The sequence below is a fragment of the Takifugu rubripes genome, chromosome 22 (assembly GCF_901000725.2).
Source record: "Takifugu rubripes chromosome 22, fTakRub1.2, whole genome shotgun sequence".
In the NCBI taxonomy this organism is placed as follows: domain Eukaryota; kingdom Metazoa; phylum Chordata; class Actinopteri; order Tetraodontiformes; family Tetraodontidae; genus Takifugu; species Takifugu rubripes.
This window is the reverse complement of record NC_042306.1, coordinates 4,342,632-4,368,431: the sequence shown is the minus strand read 5'-3', so window position 1 is coordinate 4,368,431 and position 25,800 is coordinate 4,342,632. Positions and strand designations below refer to the sequence as shown.

Below are 25,800 nucleotides of genomic sequence, written 5' to 3'. Positions count from 1 at the left end.
TTTTCAGAGTGATTCGTCAGCTCGGTCGTTCGCAGCGGAAGCAGAGAACCTTCACGTGGGTGATTATAGGGGCATTTGCATGCCTGAGAGGGGAACGACCTGTCTTGACGTCAGACGAGGATCAGAGGGCTGATGACGAGAGGATTTCCCAGCCATTGCCAGGCAACGGAGTTCCGTGTGTGGATAAACACGGCTTCCTCGTGGCACACCCGTGGTGAAGTCGACACTGCCACGCTGTCACGCCGTCACACCTACCTGTTGCTTCATCGCCTTGTTGAGTAACTGATTTTCCATCGACGGCAGCCATCTGCAATAAAACTCAGCGACTGTGGAGGGTTGTCATGACAACCAAATACTGCAGACAGCTCGGAGAGAAAGGTGAAGGTGTTGTGAAAGTCACCCGGTTAGGCTGGTTACGCTCGGGGGCCAAAGTTTTTTTTAAATGGTGTCATATCAAAGAGGGTATTTCAAAACAAAGACTAATCTATTCCTGTTGCTTCTGTTACAAATAAGAAAATCATTAGCAGTTGGTAAGCCATCTAATTTCTTCCTTGCTGTAAGCTCCTTAAGATACCGTTTAAATAAATAAAAACTAATGCGCACCTGTAACTTTTTAACAGTCGGATTCCAAGAATACTTCCACATTCCTCTCTAGCTTTGAGCACTGAGCACCCACTGATATTGCTGAGGTCACTTCCTGCATGTCCGTGTGTGAGTTTGCTATAAATTCTGGATAATTCCCCTTCTACACAGATGCTGGCTCAGAGAAAGTGGCTATAAAGCACTAGAAATTAACCCCTAATAAAATCCGACAGTAAACCAAAAGAGTTTGGGGCTGGGACAATATTGAATATTATTCAGGTGGTAGAAATATTCCACTCACCTCTAGGTGTCACTAAATCCCAGTTACAGACTTTTGCAATCGTGCAGATGTGTGTTACTCATGGCTCCAGTACTTCAGATTAAGTATATAGTGACTTTTTCATGATTCCTTCTCAACATAAGCGAGAAACAGCCCTCTGACAAACATGTTGTGACAAGCCTGGGGGGTTACACTTAGATAAGAGAGTATGTCCTTATGTTAAATATTTTTGAACAGAGTGGGTCCTATTTTTCCCCCTGCTCTTAATCGTACAAGACGAGGTGCAAGTCAGGTCCGCTTCTTGAAAGCAGCCTTCTCATCGTGTGCCAAACACTATATTCACACGCTCTGCCAAGTATCACAGAAACCGAGACCAACCACCAGCGTGCGTGTCCAACCAAGGCCTGTCCTGTAGCGATTTCGTAACTGTGAGCGAGAGCATAAATTATGCCAGCAACAGTTCTAAGAGCGCCAGCAGGAATAAACAATGGTGTAAAACTGATGATCATCCCAGTGCCACACAGTTAGAGGTTGAGCTAACCTGGTCTGAGTAGGAGTTATTATGAGTTTCATACCCGCTCACGGCTGGATCAGACGAGTATTTACATGCAAATCTAAGAAATCGGGTCTGCAACTCAGCAGAAAAATGCGGACACGGGGTAAAAAAATACTCCTATAAACCAATAGAACATGCCGCCGCCCTGTTCCAAACACAGCAAACTTTTACTAGGTCAGTCACGCTGCGGTGGAAACAGCTTAAAAACAGAAATACTTCTTAAGATTTCTCAGGAATCTTCAATCAATGGGCAAATAACCTGCCTGGAGATTGTGTGTGTGCGTGTGTGTGGAGGGCACTACTTAAGCAGTTAGTGCGTGTCAGTTGCAGGTTAATGTTTAACGTGATCTCGATCGCTATCAGGACCGCTGAGAGCTGAGAAACACTGTTATCTTAAAAATGAATCATATTTGGCTCTGGTGTGGAAACCTGCTGTCTAGGTACCTTTTAACGGGGGGGGCTAATCTGGCCGTTGAAATCAAACATATCGTTTGATGAGAAATGGAAACAGATTTGGGGGTCAGCGCTGACGTATTCCTCCACCTGCCTGGACTCCCATGAATGAGGAGTCTCGCAGTCCTGTTACAAGACAAACTTCAGCGGTGACCTCATGTGGGACCACTGCAGTCTGGCGTGGCCTGAACAATAGCCCGTCTGTGCTGGCCCATCTCGCATTTCTTTTTAGCGCGTCTGACCACAGCTTGAGTCACATCCTCCCCTGCTTGCCTACGTGTTTACCGAGCGCCGGCCCTGAATTGCCTATGATATCACAGGACCCCGAGTATTAACGGATGCACTGTTGTAAAATGACCTCCAGGACGCAATGGAAAAAAACGTCCGGGATTCTGACACGGGACCCCTCCCGCTTTTTTCCCCTCGGTGTCTTTTTGGGGATTTTCCCCTCTGCTCTTCCCAGTGGCCCTCGGATCAGGTGCCCACGGAGGAAGCTATGACAGCTCCCTGCGATGACGCCAGACTTGAAATGAGGAGACGATGAGGCAGTTTTCCCTATGTAGACATTTAATGATTTAAAATAATGAGGTTACAAACTAAGTGTGTTTGTGTGCGTTGGGGGGGACGACTGGTGCGGAGGTGAAAATGAGTATTGCAACAGGCGATTTATTCAATGTGTAACTAAGACTGACCACGTTTGATTCTCTTCTGCAAAGTTGAATGTCAACAGAGTCTCAGACACCAATCAGAAGCGCAGCAGCCATGCGGGAAGGCATCCTTCTGGCACGTATCGATAGAGGCCATAACACAAAGGAAGCCGACTGTCCTATACGATTTAGTTACCGATCAAATAACACTGAAGTACATTAACGTGTCACAAATATACAGACGATCAACACAAAAGATACGTGGCAGAACAAAGCAGCTTTGTATAAAAGATTTCAACCCATGGGAAACGCAATCACAGTAACATTACGCGCGAATTGTAACATGGTTGTTTTTTGTCGACCCATTTTGACAGACTGTGTGCATCTGTGCACCGCAGGGGTTTGGGTGTAAACATGACTCCTGTTTACCTTGGCATATAAGAGCCACACATTAATAAAATCTATTTCTTTTACATTCTCTGACTGAAAGCTCTGTCAAATATTTGCACTGATCAGAAAATTAATAAAACATCAACAAATGGAAAAAGAGAAACAAGTAGATACTGACAGTCCTCTGGTCACATGACTGACACCTGCCATTGATAGCGCATTAGCGGCTTTGACGCCCCCCCCTCTGATTTCCACCTCCCTGCTGCCAGCTGAGGCACCGCCTACTGGGTCCGGAGTTGATAATCTGGGGAGGAAATGAACAAAACTCAATCAAACGGACAAAGAAGAGAGCGACCGCAGCTGATGTCTTCCACCCAGAGTGAATGGAACTCAAAGGAAATGAGAGGAGGATGTTTGGCAATTAGCAAGAAAAAAAAGTCTGACATGTGCAATCTCGGTAATCTCGGTGTGATGATCGGAGAAGGTTAAGCTTTTTTTTTTTAAAAAAGAAGTTCACTTTCCCACATTTGGCAGGACGTTGCCACATTGCCTCACTGCCTCACGTATCCCGTTTTCACAGAACTGCATCAGTGCAAGGTTGGTTCCCACCGCATTGCACTGGATTGCCCAACTGTTGCCTAATACATAACTGCACATGTGGGCACTCTATTGCTGACCCATTGACCTACCCCCGTTTTGGGTGATGTAGCGGACCCAAGGCAGGGCCTGATAACCGCTCTTCTCGATGATCTTCAGGTAACGCACCTGTGGAGGGAAAACAAAGTCATTCTTTCACAAAGGGGAGGTGCAAATTCTCCAAAGGGCAAAGAACGGGGAGGTGATGCTCAAGCAGACACATTTTATGCAGCATGCTGCTGTTGCTCGTCTTCTGAAAGAAAGATGATAATATTTATGCAGAGTTAAACTATTTGCTCTCTCCATCGTCTCTCATAACCGTCTTATATTTCTATATAGACTCTCCATGACTGCACATATGTAAGCTTGCGCCATTTTTGTTTTCCTGCTTCTCGTTATCTATTTCTAAAACTCCCGGTTGTGTTTGTGTTTATATTCAGGTTTTGTTGGGCTGTAAAGGTGGTAACAGCTCCAGAATTCATGAAAATATGTTTGCCAGGGTGGATTTTATGATGTTCTGGTTTGGCTGCAGCGGTCTGTGGGATCAAGACACATATGGGGGCTGTTTTGGTGCCTGACATGTTGGCTTCCTCCACAGGTGCTGCTGTTTCGGCTGCCTGTTCGTGGGGCTTCTTGAGTTGGTCAAACCAGTGTACCCTGCTAGCATAAAAGCTAGTATGTTTGAAAACAACCACGTCTGCAGTCGCGTCTCTGAATACATAGAGAAGCTACAAATCGTAGCTTAAGATTGTTACGATTGTAAAGAACAATCCGTAATTATTTGATATTTACAATACTTTTGCAATAACACTGCATGCTTTCAGAACTCGGCTGAGGTAGGTAATAAGAAAACAGCAGCATGAGTCACCGTGAGAAGGGAGAAGCAGAAACATTGTTCAAGGGAGAAGAAAAATGTGAATTCACACACTGTAACGCTGTTTTTCAAGGCTCCAGAGTGAAAAAAAAAATTAACATCAGCACAAATATGAAGCAACTTTCACAAGCCATTAACCGATATTTCACCAGAATAATGTTACCACACCCCTGATTTTGAAGAACCTGCTCTAAAAATATCTTGTCCTTTCAAACACAACTTGGTTGGACTCTGATTTTCATATTCAGGACACACAAAACACTTTGAGATTGTAAAACAATCTTCTGGTGCTGCGCAGGTGTTGCAGTGGCTTGTAAATGTGTGTATTTTCTTCCGAGGTAACAGCGATCTGCCCTTCGGCCATCTCAATGCTGACACAGCCTCTTTCCAGCGGACGCTGCCACGGCTCCATCGTGGCAGCGTCCTGCACAAACTGGAACAGATGAGGCAGGAAATTGTGCCACAGACCTCTGGTAAGGCCTTGGACGTGCCTTCCACTACGCAGTGAAGTCAAAGAGGTAGAGAACTCCGCAGCCGCAGAGACGACAAACGCGCAGACCCGGGATCACCGAGTCTGCCGGCGCAGCATTTCTCTCTGAACCCAGCGGGGTAAACACACAGTTGGCCTCACTGTGGGTACACAGTCAGCAAAATGGCATCAAAAGCCGTCCTCCACAAAATATCATTATGGCTTGTAAGATGAGAAGGGCCAAGGAGGATGTTTGTTGTATCTCGTGTGGTAAGTACAGTCTACATGTGTGGCCTGGATTTATCAGGTCTCCGGCAGAAGATGCTGCCCAAAATGCATTTGTCAATCTTGTTTTGGTTGGTCTCACCTAAAACCAGAAGCTACTTCATTAGCTGAAGCTAACTTTAGCTCTGCTGTGACGACCACTCGGCCAAATTGTAAGGTTTACGCCATTTCTAGTTAAATTTTAAGGGTGCACTTAAGCGCATCATGCACACTTCACATGTGCTGGCCCCTGCACTTAGTGGTAGAGTTAAGAGGAACTTTCTCAAGCTTTGATATTTACATGTATCTAATTAAACTTCATAGGCTCTTCTCACATGTACAGAGTGGTCTCACTGGCTGGATTAGCGTTGGAGGCCCAGCGTGCTGTAAACATCTAATAACAGATGAGGTTATTGGTGACACGCGAGTCTGAGGTGAACATGCTTTGTTTTGGGAGCAGTTAGCTAGAAGTTGTAACTCTAAACCTACATAAGCTGGATGGATGTGCAATTTACACAACACTATAAAACACTGTCTCCACTGACTGCTCTTAACTACTAAAGCTATGTTATTAATTATTTTCCAGATGTTTGCAGAGCATATTTAACCTGATTGGAGAGTTTCTTGCAAAACTGATGTTTATTAGGTCATAAAATGTCCCAAGGGTGGACAGCGGGTGGCTTTACTCCAAGAAGTGAGAGATTTCACTGAAGGAACACCATTTTATTCTATGGGTTCTCATTGTTAAAGTTGTTTTTTAAATCAAATTGAAAATAATGCCAAAGAAAGTGCTGAATGCTGCAAAACAGGTCCAAGTTCTAATAATTCTTTGATTAATCAGATAAGACTTGGGTGTTAGCGGTAAGATCTAATCATTAAGTAACACTTTCACCCAAATGAAGCATGTGTTTGGAGAACAGGAAACATGCACTGTTCTTGTGTTTGGATGATCAATCAAGCAAAAGCACTTACTGAACGAGCCTGAGCTAGTTTTATAAAGCGTGCACTGTCTCACCTCACCTTTTCCTGACCTTTCAGTCATTTAATTTCTACCTTTGAAAAATAAAACCACTGTGCACATGCTGCAAAAACAATCCTGAACAATCCAAACCACAAACATCTGCACAAAAAAGGTTTAAATTCTTCAGTTTAACATTTTCAGCATAATGTATTTTTTTTTTTACTGCTGCTCCTAATGGAGGGGATTTACAAAACAGGTTTTCCAAAATGGCACCGTAAAAACATCTACAAACATCTAAACAATCGCTAAAGCTGCAGTCAGTTTTACATGAACATCTGTTCATTTATCGATTGGCAAAGATTTGGAGAGGAAGGAAAAGGAGATCATTGCAGCTGCCACTTTTCATACTGCCAAAACCGCCCCAATTAAAAGTCTTATTTATTTCAATTAACTTGGGTTTGAGCTTCCATGGTTTCCGAGTGGGCTGCGTAATGTTCGCAACAATTTAATCATGTTTTACTGACGATGATATGGAAACTTTGAGGCATCGCGAAGGACGACTTCTGTTCTAAAAGTCCTATGAAAGTGTCATTAAAACAGCTTCACTAATTAAAGATTCAACTTGTTGCACGCAGCCTACCAACAAGGACACAAAACTCATGAGCCGGCTAAATCTCAGGTGTGACGTAGTGGAGCGATCAGCGTCTGAGCGGTGATCTCAACAGGTGACGATCAGGTGATGAGCACTGTGGTCGTTAAAAAAGACTCATGATCTTAATGACACATGGCCACCATGATGGGCAGAGACACATTGAGAAAATTAAATATTAACATTCAACTTTGAGTTTAATAAACACATCAGCACAGGCGCATTTCTGCAACAAACTCTTTTTATCACCCAAAAAACTGGGGCAGCTAATTGTTGCATTGTAGCGTTGAAAAATAAGTATTTAAATGTACATTTATTATGCACCGTTTAGGAATTAACTCAGCTGTATGACACATGGACAACCCTCTTGACAGTCATCATGTTGTACAAAGCAGAACTCGACAGTGAAATAAGCGTACTATAGATAGAAACAAGAGGTTTGAGTATTTAAAAAAAAAAAAAAAAAAGATCCACTATTTGAATAACTTTGTTTAAATAAATTCTGCTTAGGCTAAGCCTGGATATTGTAACTCTAAGCTGTGTAATGACATCTCATTTTTCTTTGGGAAGAATAACATTTTTAAATCAAGTTTGTCAGGTTGCCACTGTTTCCTTCAGAGGACATGGGGACACTTAATTTTGTGTTACTGTGGTGCCACGCATAATCACAGGACTGCTGTGATTATACAGTGAGTGTATGTCTCTCTAAGTCTGTGGTCAGCAACAGTTTTCATTCAAAGGAAAAACACTCGCTTCTCAGGTTTTATGGGAAATCACAAATAAAATCCAATCAGTGTAGTTTTCTATCACTCTGGTGACAACAAAAGGAAGGAGAGATTAGCTAAAGGTGAAGAACAGTCCCATTCTGGACTACAACAGGAGAAACGTCCTTAGCCGCTATGAGAGCAGTGCTCCTCTACTGCCCCCTCTGGCCAAAGTCACACTTTACAACTTCTAAATCCCAGATTAAGAGAAATCAAAGGATTCACCTGCACGCAGATTATATTTACTACAGCACAGAATTGGATCATTATAAAGGGTTGATAGACAGACTGACTTGATGTAAAGTGAAGCAAGAAAGGTTTGTGTGATAATATTTAGGCTTGTGAATTTCTTTTAACATACAAGCAGGTGCTGAATTTGAAAGAAAAAAATCTCAAATGGAGGCATTTAAAAGCATGTTGGACTGAAGGTGTGTATGCATGTGTGTATACTGTACCTGAATGCCTGAGGTGGTGAAGTATGGAATCTCAAACTTGACACTGATCGGTGGCTTGCCCTCCTTGTCTTCAGCCTCTACGCTCGGCAAACCAAAGTGGGCTCGCATCAAATACTCTTTTCCACCCTTTAACACGTCACGAAGCAAACATTAGATATAACACACCTTTTCTTAAACATAAAAACGTGAACTGAAAGCTAATGTGAAGCTAAGTGCAGCTAAATACTAGAAGGCATTGTTTTAACCCTTGATCGCACATGTTGGGTGATTTTTACTCATGTTATTGTGGTGATGATGGTGTTTCTAAATAGTGACTCATAATTTTCACTCACAGGAAAGGACTTGATTGACCAGACGATCTCACTGTTCTCAGGCACCCATTTCACACTGCCCACTGTAGTTTTAAATTTGGGTGAGTCAGCGTCCGTTGGCACTGGAATGTGGATCTCCACGTTGTTGGCAGTGGAACGCCTTTTAAACTGACTCTTTGCCTGACAAGAGAACCAGACAGGTCAAATTTAAAAACCAATGCTGCACCTAAACAGGCTGCAAAACCAGTGTTCTAATGACAGTTAGGAACAAGAACTAAACAGGTTTTGTAGTGCATGAACACAACAGAAGCAACAGCTGCACAAAAGCATCAGGGCAGCGCTCATCACTTTCATTTGCCATTAAAAACATGCACTCATGAAGTGACCAAACCTTGATCATGTACTCGATTCGGCTGTGGGAGTGTTTCTCAATAACAGATTCAATCCAGATTAAGGGCTTCACCTAAAACACGCAAAACAAAAACATATTGTAACTACAATTCGTTTCGTTAAATTAACAAGTGATATACAATAGACTAGACGTCAGTTAAAATAACCTGCGACAACGTCGCCACCTCGTGGACAGGACAAAACAATGCAAGGGCAATGAACATGAACGTCAAAAGAGCCTTGCCACACCTAACTGGGCCAATTGAAGGACCCACAATACTCACATGGGTGTTCAGTCGGTACGACATAAGTTCAAATTCTCCATCGGGAGGTATGAAGGAGATGGTGCGGTCATTCTCAAAGCGAGACAGACGAACACACTGGTGAAACTTGACGTCCTCCAGCTCGACAGATTTACTCTTGCCACCTGCATTTAAAAAAATGAGTTTCTTTCTTTTTCAATCTTTTGCTAATTTCAGAAACCCAAGCTCAGTAATATATGTTGCTTCAAATGTTAAAAAGAAATATATTATTTATATCATCTCATATTGGGGCAAAGAAACTGAAGATTTTATTAATGTCCAGTATTGTAACTAAGTACTGTGAGTATCCTCAAAAGAACACCTGGTGCAGTTCTTCAAATGCATTTCAAAAGCATTATCTGCACGAACATTAGATTACTTAAGAGCAGCCATTGTGCAAAAACGGGGAATTAGGCGATTTCACCATTTACAACTCATAACAACTTTTACATAATGAATCCTGTGAACTAACTTTGCATAAGAGCACTCAACCTGACCTTCAGCACCTCTGGCAGTGCTGCATTAAAATCACATGCCTGGATGGTAGTTTAAAAGCCATAACAATGTTGTGTAGTATCACTTTATGCTTTTTGGACCCACGCTTCTACACTTAAAATCTGCATTAAAAATATTCTGTGATTTTCTGACACATTGGATTTGGGGTTTTCAATAAAAAATAGGAAAAAAACATGTATCAAATATCAAGCTATGTATCAATTAAGGTTATTGGTGTGAATTACTGAAACAATCAGCTCTGAGAGACATCTGTATGGCTTCCAGGGAACAATCACATGTCCTAGGTTGTCCTGTCTGCAGTTCATGCCGAGGGCACCACAGAACTTCCCCATAACTATAAAGTTAAGTCTTCTTTAGGGCGGAACTCACGTCCAGTGTTTTCAAAGAGAACCTTGTCGTTGAGACCCAAACGCAACTCAGGCATCCCAGACAGGAAGACGCGCATCTTAATGGATCCCACAATCTCACTGCGAAGAACGTTACCGTTGGCACTAACCTGAAATGTCAAAAAAAGCAGTACAACGTGATGTTTGAAAGCTTTCTTGAGTAGACATAGCACACATCACCTACCCATGGTGTGATGCAAACAGCAAGGACGTTTACACTGTGACGAGCATTTATTGAGCAACACAGTTAATTTAAATCAAGGAGTTCCTACCAGGAGGTTGACTGACTCAATGACGTCCAGGAAGACTTCATTCTTCCTGTACTTGATGCCCTCTGACCTCCAGGACACAGCGTTGGTGACGGTGGCGGGGGGTCTTGGGGCGCCTGTGTCGAGCTTGTGGCCCTCCTGGGTTATGTATCTGCGAGAGAGACAAAAGGCAACACAAACATTGAGGTGAACCACAGTGAAAAGGGGAAACAGACTGCCTGTGCTGGCGAGTTCCCAGAAAGCAGCAAGGAACAAAACCGTCTCACGGCAAATGAGGGAGGATTGTCTGACTTACAGCTGTGCTCTGAAAACTGGGGGAACTCCAGAGGTGACTTATGACAATGACAATGTCTGCATCAGCCACAGTTGGTTATATATGCATCACCAATGGTTATATATGCAACAACAAAACTGACAATCAGGAAAATCTGATGTAAACTGCTAAAATTAAACCAAAGCTCAAACCACAAGGTTTTTTTTTTTAGTCTCAATAAGTAACTGGAACAGCAAGAAATGTCTTTTAGCTATCATTAACAGTGAACATTCTGTTTAGGGGTTGTAGTTCGTTTTCCCCAGCATGTTTTGGGTCATTAAAATGGCTAATGTTATTCTAGTGTCCTTTAGGTACTGCCAGGGTAAAAGCTGAGACTGGCAAATAAAGCAGAGAAGCACAGTTCAGAGAGGTTGAGAATTCCATATTCTTCGAGTACACACATTTCATTATGTTGTGTGAGATGACCAGGAAAGCTGTGGCGGAACAAATTAACAAAAAGGCGCAGAACAACTGAGGACTCAAGCTTAAAATACAATAACTTCCACAGTGGCTCAACCAGAGGAGATGCAAACTGTTAGTACGCATATAACCTGTAGGTAGGATTTATATAATATTCCTATAGGCTGCAGTGGGCTTGCAGACAACAGTAACAGGAACATTTGAGATGCTGGTGGAAATGCTGGAATAACTCAGAGTAACCGGTAACATTTAACCTCCTCATGACCAACACCAAGTTGAGGTCTTAGAATCTTCGTCTAAAGCAGTGGTTCCCAAACTTTTTTTCTCAAGCCCCCCTTTGATGATATAAGATCATTGTAAGCCCCCCACCCCTCACTGCACCCGATCCCACCCACCCCAAATCAATCGCACCTCCTTTGTTTTGAATAAATTAAATAATACATCAAGATGTTTTCTTTCTAAAATATGTACATATCACTTCACATTTCAATTTTACAGTTTCTATTGTTTGTTATGCTGAAAAATAGCAATACTAACAAACTTTCAACTCAGTTTAAAAATATAATTATATACAGAGCTCACATCGTAGCAGCAGAGAGCCTCCATCCTGATGAAGAGCTTTAACTGGGATTCTTCTTCCTCACAGTTCCCTACTGTCCACCATGAACAGTAGTGAGGAATTTAAACTGTATTCATCTTTTCAGACCAGATTTGATCCAGAACACTGGAATGAATCCAGAATAACAAACACAGTTTTAACTGGAATTTGACATCTCAGTTAAAAGTAATATTTGTCTCTGATATTGAATTCTAGTATTCATCCAGCATTCAGACAAGTAAATTTAACTTCATATTTTAACATTTTGATTTAGGAACAGTGCAACACTAACAAATTTCAAACTGAAATGATAACCAGATCTGCATCAACATCATTCGTGCTACAAGTGCTACATATCAAAGCGAGGTTGCTGTTTGGAAATAGCCACTCTCAGTTCATGTTCAATGTTTAACTTGGATCTATATTTGGTCTTAATTACAGCAACTGCAGAGAACCCTGTTTCACATAAATAGGATGTGGCAAAAGGCAACAGTATGTCCATAGCTCTTTGGCCAAGTAGTGGGTAGTCTTTCTCCACTCCAATCCAAAACACAGCCAGTGAAGTGGATGTGAACTGTAGTCTCTTTCTTGATGTCATGCCAATGTACTGTTCTTCCTCTGTGGCACTGAGGTCTACAGGTGCAGTTGCTTGAAAGGGGTCTCGTATCCAGTCATATTTTGCAGAATCCTCAGGGAAATACTTCCCAAAGTGCTTTTGCAGGGCCGAGATATGAGCCTTCATACATGGAAGAATTGTACTGTATTTTCCAGCTTATTTTTGACGCTCCCCCTGCAGTTTCACTGCGCCCCTCTAGGGGGCGCGCCCCCAGTTTGGAAACCACTGATCTGAAGTAATGCCTATGAACTAAATTCATGGTACTCAGACAGGATGACAGTACTTACTCTTGTAGAATCTTGCTGTCGGTGGTCTGAGGATAGCCAAAGTCCATCAGCTCATCCAACAGCTCATATATGATGACAAAGTTATCTCTGATACTCTCTTCCTCCAGTTCTTTGAAGTACTCTGAAAAAACCTGAAGAACCATGTTTGTCATTCACTGCAACATACAGGGTGTTCAATTTATTCTCTACATATGATGGACATAAGTACGGCTAATTGTAAGCATACCTGGACGATTTTGTACAAGAAGGAGAAAACCAGGGAGACGCTCGCATTTTTCTTGGATGTCGCCACCACTGATTTGATCCGTTAAGAATAATAGTTGAAAAAGCTATGAAAACATACACATAAGCGTAAATCTAAATAGTTTCTTTCATTTGTTGGCTGCATTTTGGAATTGGCTGCTGCAAGCTTCTCACTGTAATATTTGCATTTTAACACTGACAATTCTTATCTTTATATCTTTATTTTGATCTGATGTGTCAGTTCTCTACAGGCTTTAAAACAATGGAATAAAAATGAGCCATAAGTAACAAAATATACAATCGCTTTAGCCTTGTGTATATAATTTTGTGGATTTTTTTTTTTAACTTATGGGTTGTTTTTATTGTATTGTTTTAAAGGGATGCCCATCTGATTGAACCTTATCTTACACTTTAAACATGCCCGTGGATCTTGGACATGTTGGCCAATCTTTAGTGGAAACCAGTGACATAAAGATAAAACTGGTCTTGAACTTGGTTCTAAAAGAGGCCTCATCCTACATATCCTCAATATTGTAAATATCCCTAAAAAACAAGGATACGGTACAGGTTGTTGTGTTTGATCCACATGAAACGAACTCCTCCGTGTGCCAAGATTGGAGACAGGGTCCCCTCCTCCTCTTTGTCCATCAGAAGAGTCATGAAGTGCTCAATTTCTGACATGTCCACATCTCCCCGGTAGTTTCTGCACACAAGCACCTGCAACGAACAGATTTTAGCCACATGCATGATTGAGCGCACCAGGTTTTTAACAGAATACATTTTAACATTTCCTTGATCTCCCAATATATACGTGATTGAGTATTAATGTTCATCACGATGTTGATTTATTTATTTGAAGATATTGACAGAATCCAAGCCTTGGTCTTGTACTTTGGTTTGTTGTCCAAAGTACTAATTAGGCATTATGTCTTCTGATTTGATCATCACCTTAAATCCAATATTTAAAGCATGAAAATGTGATTATTATTAAAAATCTATCCGTATTTCAGTCGCATAATACTGATTGTGTCAAATATATTTACCTGCATTTGGGACTGTGAGAATCTGACTATGTGAACTTTATGTTCATTAATTCAGGGCTTTATGATCTTGGTTTCCACTCGACATTTAAGTGAAAAGTTAAGGGAAAATTAAACCATCATGCTGCGCGACTGTTTCTCCACGGATTATCGATTCTGGGGTATTATGTATTAACCACATTAACTGTTGCTCAGCTATTCATATTCATCGTTTTCTCACAAGTATTAGATATGTCTTGTAAATGATTCATCAGATTATTTGTTTAGTATCATTCGATGATTCTCGACTTTGATGGAACATTTTTACGATGCAAGTAAAATGCACATAAGGACAAGGACGTAAGGACAAGGAAATTGAGTTAAATGTAGATAAATGAACGTCTTTTTGCCCTGCAGAGACGACCAAAAGGCAAAGGTTTAGGTTTCTGAGGCAAATGTTGTCTTTTCGTTCCGGTTGGGAAGTTTTAAGACATCATAACCTGAGTGTTCTTTTCCATCGTTTCGGACTACTCTTACCTCAGAACTAGGGAGCACTATATTGGTTTAAAGTACAAGCCTAAACTCTATCACCCTTACTCAAAGCACTTTGCTGTGTTCCCAGCACCGCTGCAGAATAAAGCCACATCATAATCTGTCAACGAAGAATGTCGGCTAGGCTAACATTAGCTTAGCAACCAGCTGCGGTCCGTTATCTTACCTTTCCTTTTAAATCCAAGACATACACTGCGCTGGCAGACATCTCGACGAAGCTAATGTGAGCCTTGCGCAGCTTTTTATCGCCACCGTAATGATTTTATTTAGTAATTACAAAGCCAGGGATAAAATTAAAGAACAGCCTTCCATTCATAATACTGGAAACAGGAAAGCCACCTTTTCCAAATTCCGACCCGTGACAACAGCCTCATAGCTCACTACCGCCACCAGCTGACTGGGAGGGTTCATAACATCACTGGTCCATTTTATTTTTCCCCTTTTGTACATTTTAACGCCATCTAGTGGATAGTAGGACAATCCGCATTACAAAGCATTCACAATCCACACGTTTGTTTAGGCATATATTGTAAAAGAGATTATAAGTATGATAAGTATAGTCATGGTTTTTATATTGGCAAGCACATTCCACATCAACCATTTTATGTTTGGTGGATCCTTTCACATACTCTTATTCACTGTACATTCTGTTGGGTCTGCAGAGAAAAAGTTACATTAAACAAGTAGCACTATTTCCAATAACATGCTTGATTTTATTCCAATCCTTTGTTCTTTCCCCAAGAATTTGCAACCCTGTACAGGAATTTGCTTCCACTCAGCCACAAGATCATTAGTGAAGTCAGGCACTGATGAGAGATGATAAGGTCACAGTATTCCAGTTTAGTCCAGTTTTACGGTGGGTTGGGTTCTCCAAACTGCAAGACCAGTCAGGTATTCCACACCTGAAAACACTGGAGCCAGTTATCACAATATCAATCCTTTCTGCAGTAGCAGCGGTATTCTCTATCAGGATCCAAAATCATGTGTAAAAATATTTGTGTCAGACCCTCTAAAGCCTAGATTTAACATAGTCAATCATTTGTTCTGTGACCATTTCAATAACATGCTCAATATTTGAAGAAGTACTTAAACCTGTTACCACTGAAAGCCTTTAGTGTTGTGTGTGTGTGTGTGTGTGTGTGTGTGTGTGTGTGTGTGTGTGTGTGTGTGTGTGTGTGTGTGTGTGTGTGTGTGTGTGTTGACATGTGTGTTTACATATGTGCAAGTTGGTGTATGATTAGTCTTGAAGCTATACGTATCTATTCTTGCCTTCATTTTTAAAGCTTCTCCTTGTCATGTCTTATGCTGTTATCTGCAGATAAACCTAAACTCTAAGCTAACTCTCGGATGTATCAGATGGCAACGTGTATGGTAAATACTATACATGGACCTTTATACACATTGAATAATTACATTGAAACTGACAAATAAATGAGAAATCAGAGTAAATACACACGTAGGAAGATTCCACTGTAAAACGTCTTCAATGAGATTGAATGAAAACATGTAGGGACCTCTACCATGGATGTGTCATGTTTCTGAAAGAACAACAGCCCCGTAAACAGATGAAAACCCTTTCACAACACTGGCAAGTCCTCACAAGCTAAACTATGTGTCATCAAGGTGCCAAATCTGTGATCCCTGGTCTGGTAAGATGAGGTCTGGACACTGTCAGGGGTCAGCGTAGTTGCTCTGCTTGATGAGTGGACATGTCTGGTTCAGTTTCTTACTGAAACTAAATAACATAAATTCCAATGTGCAAAATTGATCACCCAGTAGGAGAATTTCATGTTAAGCTGTAACAGTTGGGTCTTCATGCCACTCTCGTGATATCAATTGCCTCAGGCCAGCATAAGTTGTTTGTATTGCTCACAGCAGTATTCATACATGCTGTAGTCTGGTCCACTATTCCAGTGGCTCCGTGATTCATACTTTCTCAACTCCCATTGCGATCCTGTGGCTTTTGGGGGAGTTTTTCTTTTTTTTTTTTTTTTTTTTTTACCATACAAGGAGATGAGGAGTTTAGTTGGCGTTCCTGTGGGAGGGTTCTGATTTCTCTCACTCTACATCTGATTCACTCTGCCTCTATTTCTCTCTCCATCACCCTGATTTGTCTGTTGGATGTTCTCCAGGGCCCCCTTTCTGCACCCTGCAGTTGCAAAATTAACAAGTCAAAAGGTTTTACTGTAAAAACACACACTCCCAAGAGTCAATATTTGTGACTGAGAAGTCAGGCATGATAACGCTGTCTAACTAGCATCCCAACAGACCAAATAAGGCTCAGCCTTCTCTTCTTATCATGCCGGCCATGATGTAAACTCTAAGGATTTTAAAGGTATTAAACTCCCACAACGGTTCAAAAAAAAAAAGGCACAATCCTGTTTTACGACAACTTGTCTGCAGTTTACGCCAAATGATCTCAATGGACCTGACATGTAATAACTAGCCCATACCCGGATTTCTACACTTAGGATAAAGCCGTAAAAGGTGCATTGAGGGCAGACCTTCTGACACTGGAATGCAGCACGAAAATGAAAATGAATCCGAGTGTATCTTCAGATGCGTCTTCAATGTTCCCTGTAATCTTTATTTTTAGCTGGTGTGGCTGACACACAAGAGCTGAAAGCAAGAGGATGAGTTCATTAGTGCCCGTGTCACTGGCGTGAAGCAAAGCAGACGCTGTTCCACGACTCTGAGACACTCACAAGACAAAATATACAATTCAAAATCAAAATGAATACATACTCTCTTGTTTTGCCTGTCATTTCTACAACAAATCTCAGTAATACAAGCTGTATCCAACATTTTTTCCCCCAGAAAGTGATCTAAATAAAGGTCAGTCAAACCAATAGTGATTAAAATGACCTTAATTGCAGTAGATCCATGGTTTGTGTCTGCACAGCTTAACTATAAAGTGGGCTGCCTGCTGTAGATCACATGCTGACAGATTTTTCCCCCAACATTTTCTTTGGCTGGATCATTTTCCATGCAGCTCTTTTTTAAATTTGGCTGTAGAATGAAAAGTACGTCTTTTTCTTACCATCTCTGGTGTTAACATCAACTTAAACATTCCTTAGTAAAAGTATACATACGCAGCCCAAAGCTCCCGCTGCTCAGGATAACGTACACGGAGTTATTTCAAAGTCACATTATCCCACTTCTTTTGTCAAATGCTTAAAACAAAAAGTAATCCAAATAAGGACAGAATCTCCACCACTTTTTCACTAGGTGAAGTTTAGATTTTTTTTGGGGTGGGGGGGTGGGGGGTGTTGAGTTCTAGAGTAGCCTGAGTGGGGAGTGGTGGAGGGGGTGAATGGTGAGGAAGGGCTGTCACTAGAGACTTGGGCAGTCTCCAAAGTCTTGGTCAAGTTGAAGTCACTCAGAGCCTGCCGGCGCACAGTGTGCATCCTCCTCTCGACGCTCGCTCAGTCTCTCGCACCCTCTCCTCCCTTCAGCCTCGTGCTCGTCTCCCGTGAGGCATCTTCGCTGACGCATCCGCAGCGTTCCACCTGAAGACGTTACACGTTTCCTTCAAAACCCGCCAGGCCCAAACACACGAAAAAAAATGGATGCCATCAAGAAGAAGATGCAGATGCTGAAGCTGGACAAGGAGAACGCCATCGACAGGGCAGAGCAGTCTGAGAGTGACCAGAAGTCAGCAGAGGAAAAATGCAAGCAGGTGAGCTGAGGTTTGATGGGATGATAGTGTGGGTATGCTGCCCTGAGTTAAATGTCTAGTTCTAGTTTCACACAGTGGAATACTGTTGAAATGAAAAAATATTAGATTTTAGCAATGACTTTTCCTTTGCAATTACTTTAGCTTACTTACTTACCTCACCAATAATTACTTTTGGAACACTCTTGGCCAAGACTCGACTGATTCTTATAAAAACTGGATGAATCTATTCATTTTAATTAGGTTTGTGAGGTGAAACAAGATTATGATCTATGGCTGAATATTTTATTATTTCAGAATTTGACACAAAATAAATCCATAAATATCCAATTTTGCAACATGCCAATACTAATATAGAGTGTTTAGTATCTTTGAAAGAACAGGAAAGAGCTGAATTAGAGAGAGACACTGATACAGATGCCTTTAGTCCTGTCTTGTGGTGGACAACAGAGGGTGGAGGACATCAACAGGGGTGAAGATACAGAATTAAAGACTATAGAGTGGAGATAAAACAACTCCCCTGCAGCAGCTGTTGCCCCGGCTGCAGTATGTTAGCCAGCATCCTTTTCTTAGTCTAATACTATCTCCTTAAAGAAAGACTTAAAGTTAAACTCAGCAGATCCATAATTGGTCTTGCAGTGCGAACAGACAGCTTATTTTCTAATTTAATCAGCCTTGTATCACTTGATACAAGGAAATCTGGAAAGGTAACAGGATATTTGAGGCTTCTAAATAGATACAATTATCTGGATGTGGGAGATGGTTTGGTCATTATTAGGGTATGAGGGGAATTTGCCCTGTGTTGGCTAATGCCCTAATCAGCCCCTCAGAGAGCAAAGAGTGGCAGCTGCCACTGGCACAACACACATGGACAGTGTGTTCATCATTAAGAAACAGCCAGCAGGAAACCCAAGACGATTTTCTAGAGTTTCTTTGGTATTGGCAAACAAGTTGGGCTGAAAGAAGACCCTGAAAATACGCATACATTTCAGAACTAATTAACTCCGGGGCTAATTAAGTGAATACTATAGCTTATAGAGCAGCGAGATTGAAAGATTCTACAACTGTGTGACTCTTAATGACCCGCAGACTTGATTTCTGTATCACCGGAATGTTTTACTACTCTTAACATTTAACATCAGGTCCATCAGGAGTAACGGAAATGCAGTAAAATATATTTTTGAGATGTGACACTGAGTTTCGGCCTCCAGAGAAGGAAGTCCAGGGATGCTGCAAGTCACCCGATAGTTCTCCAAGACTTTCACACCTCATCTGAAAATAAACCGTGATACACTTAGTAAAGCCTATCTGACTCTTTAGCTTCGGCCTGGGTGTCAAGTGTGAACGTGGCAAACGTGGACGTTGACATACAGCGTGTTACACTCACCCTTAACATCTGAGCCTATGATAAAGGTGCTGTCATCACAGCTGCTATCAGCCAGATTCTCCGTTTGGAACAGAGAACTGGCCTGGCTACGTTTTTATTGTGGAATAAGAAGGATGTAGAGAAGTATAACAAATAAAAAGAATGGTGTTAAATCCGGACGGACGAACGGACGGACAGACAGACAGACAGAAGGGGTGTATGCTGTTGCTCTCAGGACAGTTTTCTGCTGGCCCTATTGTGTCTAGGTTCACCCTTGCTGCACCGCATCTCTGGGTAGACAAGTGGGTAATGGATGAAAGAAGAAGAGTTAGAAGAGTTATGGTGCAGCCCAGTAATAGTGGGACCTTTGAATGGGAAAATGATCCCTGCTGTTCATTAAAAATACAGCTTAAAACACATGGTTTGGATTTTTTGTGTGTGTGTATTTGTGTGTGTGTGTGGGGGGGGGGCAATCCAGATGCCGTCAATGTTTAGTCTATGATGTTAGCCCAGAGCAGGTGGTAGCTAAAATAAAGTTTTACAGAGCATTTACAGAGTTTTTTCGATAACTTCACCTGATTTTGTTTGTCGATCTTACATGAATGGTGAAACTTTAGTGGATAAATGATAAATATTTTTTGTGATTTCTCTGATCCCTGTGATTCTGAATTTCTTCCAGATTGAGGATGAGCTGCTCGCTCTGCAGAAGAAACTAAAGTTCACAGAGGATGAGGTCGACAAGTACTCTGAGGCCCTGAAGGACGCTCAGGATAAACTAGAGATGTCGGAGAAGAAGGCCGGAGATGTAAGTTGATCACAGGCCATCTGCAATGAATTAACCACACCGCGGTGGAACACTGCGACTTCGAACCTGGAGCATTGTGAAGGAAACTCTCAGATAAAAGGATTTCTGGTGAAAATTAGTGACAGAGACGTTCACACTTGGCTGAGTTCCAAATAAAATGTTCCTTAAGAACTTCCCTCTCAGCTGCAGAAATAAACCCACGTATGCGAAAGACTATACGCTCTGAACTTACACTTAAGGCTACCGCAAAACACGATGTCATAAATCCTGAAGTGTTTGTCATAAGCAGTGAGAGTCAGCGAGTTTCTGGCATCTTAGTGAGATCTGTAACAGAGCTTTTCCAAAAGCACAGACAAAACGCTCCCTGCAGCCGTCCAAGAATCCCAGGAATGTGGCTTAGGCAAACAGAAAAAAACCTGTTACTGCACTACCCAGTCAAGTCAATGTTTCTGGGTGGAGGTAGGCCACTCCCCTCCATCTGACCTTACAAAGCATACCTAAATGGTGAGTGTTCTCTGCAGAGCAAGTGCTCCAGCTTCCTTTTCTTTATGCAACTCTACTGATATTCTGGTTTTTTTCTGGAAAAGTTGCTTTTAAACCTTCAGAAAAGCCTTTAAAATAGGATCTTTTTTCTGTCCACGCCGGCACAGCCCAACACCGTGGCCCTAACTGAACATATTGGACACACCGAAGGGTCCAAAGTCACATTAAAGATATCTGTTTTGCATAAGTTGCTACTTTGCCACAGAAGTTTCACACTGCAAAATTGTGACTGGGGTGAATGCAGCAGCATTGGTTGTGCAGGACACCGAGGTATTTAGGGTGGTGGGTGGGGTCCAGGAGAAGAGGAGATAGACGGTGGCACTGAAGAAATGTGCCTTAGGAGAGGAGTGCAACCAAATCAACGTAGGATTCTTATCAGGCCCCAGCAGCAATGACAGACCCGTCCCCCAGTGCTGCATGTAAATCATTGGACCTTTGCTTCACAGCCTACTCAAAAACTCTCTCTCCCTCTCTCACAAGCACGCAAAAACCCAAGTCTAAACCATCAAAAAGCCGTTTTGAAGTTGTGACAACCAGCCAAACTGTCCTCACCTCCCCAAAAATGTCCTCACCTGTGAATGAAATTCCTCAGACCCACACAAAGTTGTCTTTCTATCTTTCTGTAACGCGTTCCCTTGCTTTTCAACCTTAACTACACAGTTACAGACTTGAACCCTGTGTGCTACATGTGCGTCAACCCTAACTAGTCACTCCAAGCCTAACTGGAATTTTACTCAAATTTATAACAAAATCAGACTTTAATTACCTTATTATTACACAGTTTTACTCACACATGTTTATAAAGTTGTGCTCAAATGCTCCTAATCCCAACCCATTAAATACAGATAATAATAGAAAATGAGAACTTAAAACACCGGAGGTAATTGTGCTGCTTCTCCTCTTTCATTCTTGCTGTAATCAGAGCAGAAAATGCAGCCTAAGCAGCAACACAATGTCGTTGCCTTATAAGTCCATAATAAAAAAATTCCGACATGCATGCACTTCGTGTCGTGGCGGAAAAGAGCCCTGCCTTCCCCTCCAACCCCTATGATGTCATCTCAAACCACATTTCCTCACAGGATTGGAGGATCTCGCCATAAATTTCCTGAAAACTCCCAGCCCATTTCTCCCCCCACCATCACCACCACCACATCCCAGCACCGGCCAGCCTCTCACTTCCTGCCTGAAGAATCGCCACTTCTACAACTTTTTTCACCCCCCTATCAGCGCAAACCACAGAGATCGCTGCCAGACTTTCTGAGCAGTCGCTTTTCTTTTGCTCGGTGGGGAAAAAGCAATCGGGTCGCGATCATGGAGATGGTGAAGAAGAAGATCCAAACCCTGCAGCAACAAGTTGATGAGGCGGAGGAGCGTGAGCTGGCGATACAAAGGGAGCTGGACAGTGAGCTGGAACTGCGCGAAAAAGTGAGAGAATTCTCGAATTTGTTCACCGTTTCCTTTCTTTCGGAAAAAAAAAAATCACCTTTTATTGCCAGAGATCTTGAAATTAGTAAGGTTTTAAGCGCGCAGTTGGGATGTGGTGTAACATTTAAAAACGTCCGCCGCGAACTCAGTTGCGAAACTCGGTGGTTTTTATTTTTTCCGCGTCTTCACGGTCGATCCAAAGTCTGGCGAGATCAGCCGGCCTCACTGCAGGGGCACTCCTTAGTTGACTTTAGTTCGGCTTTGTTATCTATGTCAAACCCGCCCCCAGCGGTAAAAACTAGGCCGCTTTTCCAGGATTGTATAAGAACTTCTGTCCTCATTAACCGTACTTGATTCAATTTAATTCGCACTCCTTAAGTCTGCATTCCGTACTCTGAGCACCTAATAGATGTTACTCATTTCAATGAATGGATACTAACGATTGGTCGATGCCTGGCAGGGAATTTGGGAAATGTAATAATCCATACCATCCTTCACAATGATTAGCAGGCTACACATGTAATTATTGTCTTCTAAACATTTTTAACAAGGTCCAAACTGCTGTTTCCTTTACTGTCATTTTATTGTACTGGTTATGGATTCCCCTCCCCCCACAAAATAAAAGTCAGGCCAAAGGCATTGTCTCATGGTGTTTTCCAGCTTTTTTATTTACTCATCTGTGATCTTCTCCCCCCATCCACCCACACATGTAATTTGAACTATTTCTCCTGACAGAGAGAACAGAGCGGGCTGGTTATATGATATCAGACTAGCAGGAAACAGGAGAGACTCACCCTCATGGCCCCAAACACATACGGGTTTAGCAGAAGTCGGACATTTCAGGGTTAATTATGGCTCTTTACTATACGACATCAGCGCTTTTGGTCAATGTTCAAGCTTCAAAGTCCAGATCTCATTGCGGTGTGTGACTCTGATCACCTGCAGAAGACGTGCAAAGCTTTTAAAAGAAAATTACATTAGCATGCCTATAAACTGAACTGCTGTTTATTGAATTGAATTGAATTATTTTCTATTGCTTGTCTCAATCATCTTAAGCAGTGTCCTTCCTCCTGAGGCAGCAGAATTCTTCCTCGCTCGCCCCTGACCTTTGCTCTCTCTCTCTCTTTTCCTTCCCTTCTTGATCTAGGCGGAGGCCGAAGTGGCATCTCTGAACCGCAGGATCCAGCTGGTGGAGGAGGAGTTGGACCGCGCTCAGGAGAGACTGGCTACTGCTCTGCAGAAACTGGAGGAGGCCGAGAAGAATGCGGATGAGAGTGAAAGGTGAGAATCGGCTGGGAAATTAATTTAGAAGTGGGGAAAAATTGAATTGAATTGTGCCAATCTCGCTGCTCCTCAGAGGCATGAAGGTGATTGAGAACAGAGCCATGAAAGATGAGGAGAAGATGGAGATCCAGGAGTTGCAGCTCAAAGAAGCAAAGAACATTGCTGAGGAGGCAGACCGCAAATGCGATGAGGTGAGCCACCGACCTTCGGGCTCCATGGATATTCAGCATTTCTGGTTTTGCCCAGCTTTGATATAACTTTTTGTTTGTTTGTTTATGGCAGGTTACCCGTAAACTGCTGGTCCTTGAGGGTGAACTGGAGAGAGCCGAAGAGAGGGCCGAGGTCTCAGAGCTGTAAGCGAGACTAAATCAGAACTGCGCAAGAATGAAGCATCCCGCCATAAAATACACATTTGTTTCTTCTTCTTGCTCACAGGAAGTGCGGTGACTTGGAAGAAGAGTTGAAGAATGTCACCAACAATCTCAAGTCACTGGAGGCTCAGTCTGAAAAGGTAAAGAGTTGATACGAACAAACAAACCAGCTGTTTTCCAGTATTAAAATACAAAGCGTTCATATGTAGCATCAGAAAGTATGCGACTTAATTAACCGCACTGAAAAACAATGTTGCTGTGTCCTTTTAGTACTCGGAGAAAGAGGACAAGTATGAAGAGGAGATTAAGATCATGAACGACCGACTGAAGGAGGTAAGTTTATCCCAGATGGAGCTGAACACGGCTGCTGTGACTGGATGATGACCCCGTTTCCTCGTCTCATTACAGGCGGAAAACCGTGCCGAGTTCGCCGAGAGGACCGTGGCCAAGCTGGAGAAGACCATCGATGACTTAGAAGGTACGGTTGTGACTCCATTTACACGCGTGCTGCCTTCAACCAGTCTTTGCAGTCCTGATTTCTCAGTCTCTGTCTTCTCTTTTCCTTCCTGATCTGCACAACTCTGCATTTTTCCCACCTTCCTGCTCTCGTTCTCTCTGCTCACCGACGTGCAGACGAACTGTACAATCAGAAGCTGAAATACAAGGCTATCAGCGAGGAGCTGGATCATGCCCTCAATGATCTGAACACCTTGTAATGCTGCCCTCAGAACCTTCGCTCTTGCTGCGGCTCTTCTGATCTGAAGGCTTTTGTTTCTTCTCTTCTCTCTTATCTATCCTAAATGCACAATAAAGCTATTTTTCTCATGTACCTTGTCTCCTTTCTTCTTTCTTTCGCTCTACTGTCTGCTGGCGTTTCTCCGTTTCTTCACCATTTAGAAAAAATGTTTCCATATTTAAAAAAAAAAACAGTTGCCACTTTCTTTTAACCATGCTGCTGCTCTTTCTTGCAGATGAACTCGCAATCGCAAAAGAGAAAAATGTAGAATTGCACCAGGCCCTGGACCAAACAATGCATGAGCTCAATAACTTGTAAAAGAGAAATCAATGGGAAAAATTCTTTTTTGGGAAAAGATATTTTCTACATTCCATCCAGTTTTTCTCAATTTCATTCTTATATCTGGCTGTCAAAAAAAATGTACCCTTTTTTATATTTATAGTTCCTTTATACCTTTGCATTAAGAGGTTATTATGGTTTTGAGGTCCAATGATGCTCAGTTTTGGTGCTAGAAGATCAGATATACAGCATAAATAAAACTGATGTTGCTACTGTTGATCATGGATTATTTGACATGTTTAACAAGACACAAACTAACAAAAGCTGCCAGAAATATGTATTTCCATTAAAGATATATTGAATTAAACATACAGCAGTTGTGGTCACAGTGGATTCAAGGTTGTTGGTGGTTTATTACTTCAATTAGAATAATGAGTTGTGCATAGAATGTAAACAGCAACAAGTTAAGTCAAGTCAGATGAGAAATGAAATGTGAGGATATTCTATTAATGGAGATGCAAGGAGCAACCAGCACATATAACAAAGCAAACAAAACCATTTTCTTCATTAGACATTTATAGCAACAGCAAAGTTGCAGAAGATGACAGGATTAAGGATTATAAAACTGTTGTATAGGAAATAGGACTGGATTGTGTTCCAGGTGATGGGAAACTTTGCAGCACGATCAGGTAAGAAGGGACAAAAGAAGTTTTATTTTTTATTTTTAATGATTTAAATATAAGTGGTTGCAACAATATACTCCAAATGAATGTACTGAATTATTTAACATTATTCTGAAAGCGTTATTTAAATTCACTACATTTTAATGAACTCTTCTGACCAGTATTGGAGCAAAAATAGCCAAGAGTAAATACTTATGAATCCTATTAACAGTTTCTCTAGGCTTAAACTGCTCTAATGACCTGTAGAGAATCCATTCATTTCTAAAATGATTCCCAGTGTAGTATGGAAAACAGCATCATTTAAACAACAACATCAGAACAATTTTCATTTTCTTCAGTTGCCATTAAAAGTGTGTCGCTATGCACTATGTTGTACACTAGAGGGAGCTGTTCATATCAAAGGTCAGCTGCTGACTCCTCAGTTCAGGAG

The 25,800-nt window shown here is 41.9% G+C and overlaps 2 protein-coding genes across 6 annotated transcripts; one reads left to right on the top strand and one right to left on the bottom strand.

Moving 5' to 3' along the window:
- Window positions 1–2,417: 2,417 nt before the first annotated feature.
- On the bottom strand, window positions 2,418–14,593 carry ap1m1 (adaptor related protein complex 1 subunit mu 1). 2 transcript variants are annotated; one of them, XM_003975387.3, is made up of 12 exons: window positions 14,369–14,593; window positions 13,192–13,348; window positions 12,615–12,682; window positions 12,389–12,519; window positions 10,158–10,305; window positions 9,869–9,995; window positions 8,966–9,108; window positions 8,683–8,754; window positions 8,313–8,471; window positions 7,981–8,106; window positions 3,598–3,673; window positions 2,418–3,212 (listed from the first exon to the last, which is right to left on the bottom strand). In XM_003975387.3, the coding sequence occupies exons 1-12, from the start codon at window positions 14,408–14,410 to the stop codon at window positions 3,190–3,192; spliced, it is 1,272 nt and encodes a 423-aa protein (XP_003975436.1). In that variant the 5' UTR covers window positions 14,411–14,593; the 3' UTR covers window positions 2,418–3,189. The 2 variants fall into 2 exon arrangements, with proteins under 2 accessions (XP_003975436.1, XP_029686468.1); XM_029830608.1 differs by lacking the exon at window positions 14,369–14,593 and having other exon boundaries at window positions 12,389–12,518; window positions 12,613–12,682; window positions 13,192–13,331.
- A 2,980-nt stretch (window positions 14,594–17,573) lies between these two features.
- Window positions 17,574–25,080, top strand: tpm4-2 (tropomyosin4-2). 4 transcript variants are annotated; one of them, XM_011616202.2, is made up of 9 exons: window positions 17,574–17,881; window positions 19,924–20,049; window positions 23,165–23,298; window positions 23,375–23,492; window positions 23,584–23,654; window positions 23,737–23,812; window positions 23,943–24,005; window positions 24,081–24,150; window positions 24,306–24,599. In XM_011616202.2, exons 1-9 carry the CDS (start codon window positions 17,768–17,770, stop codon window positions 24,386–24,388), a joined length of 855 nt encoding a protein of 284 aa, XP_011614504.1. In that variant the 5' UTR covers window positions 17,574–17,767; the 3' UTR covers window positions 24,389–24,599.
- Window positions 25,081–25,800: the final 720 nt, after the last annotated feature.

Coding starts and splice junctions, on each gene's coding strand:
- ap1m1 (XM_003975387.3), bottom strand. CDS start 14,410: ATGTCTGCCAGCGCAGTGTATGTCTTGGATTTAAAAGGAAAG. Junction 10,306..12,388: donor GACAGCAAGATTCTACAAGA/GTAAGTACTGTC, acceptor TCTCTCTCGCAG/ATACATAACCCAGGAGGGCC. Junction 3,674..7,980: donor TCACCACCTCAGGCATTCAG/GTACAGTATACA, acceptor TTCCCTCCACAG/GTGCGTTACCTGAAGATCAT.
- tpm4-2 (XM_011616199.2), top strand. CDS start 21,640: ATGATGTCATCTCAAACCACATTTCCTCACAGGATTGGAGGATCTCGC. Junction 23,299..23,374: donor AATGCGGATGAGAGTGAAAG/GTGAGAATCGGC, acceptor GCTGCTCCTCAG/AGGCATGAAGGTGATTGAGA. Junction 23,655..23,736: donor AGGGCCGAGGTCTCAGAGCT/GTAAGCGAGACT, acceptor TCTTGCTCACAG/GAAGTGCGGTGACTTGGAAG.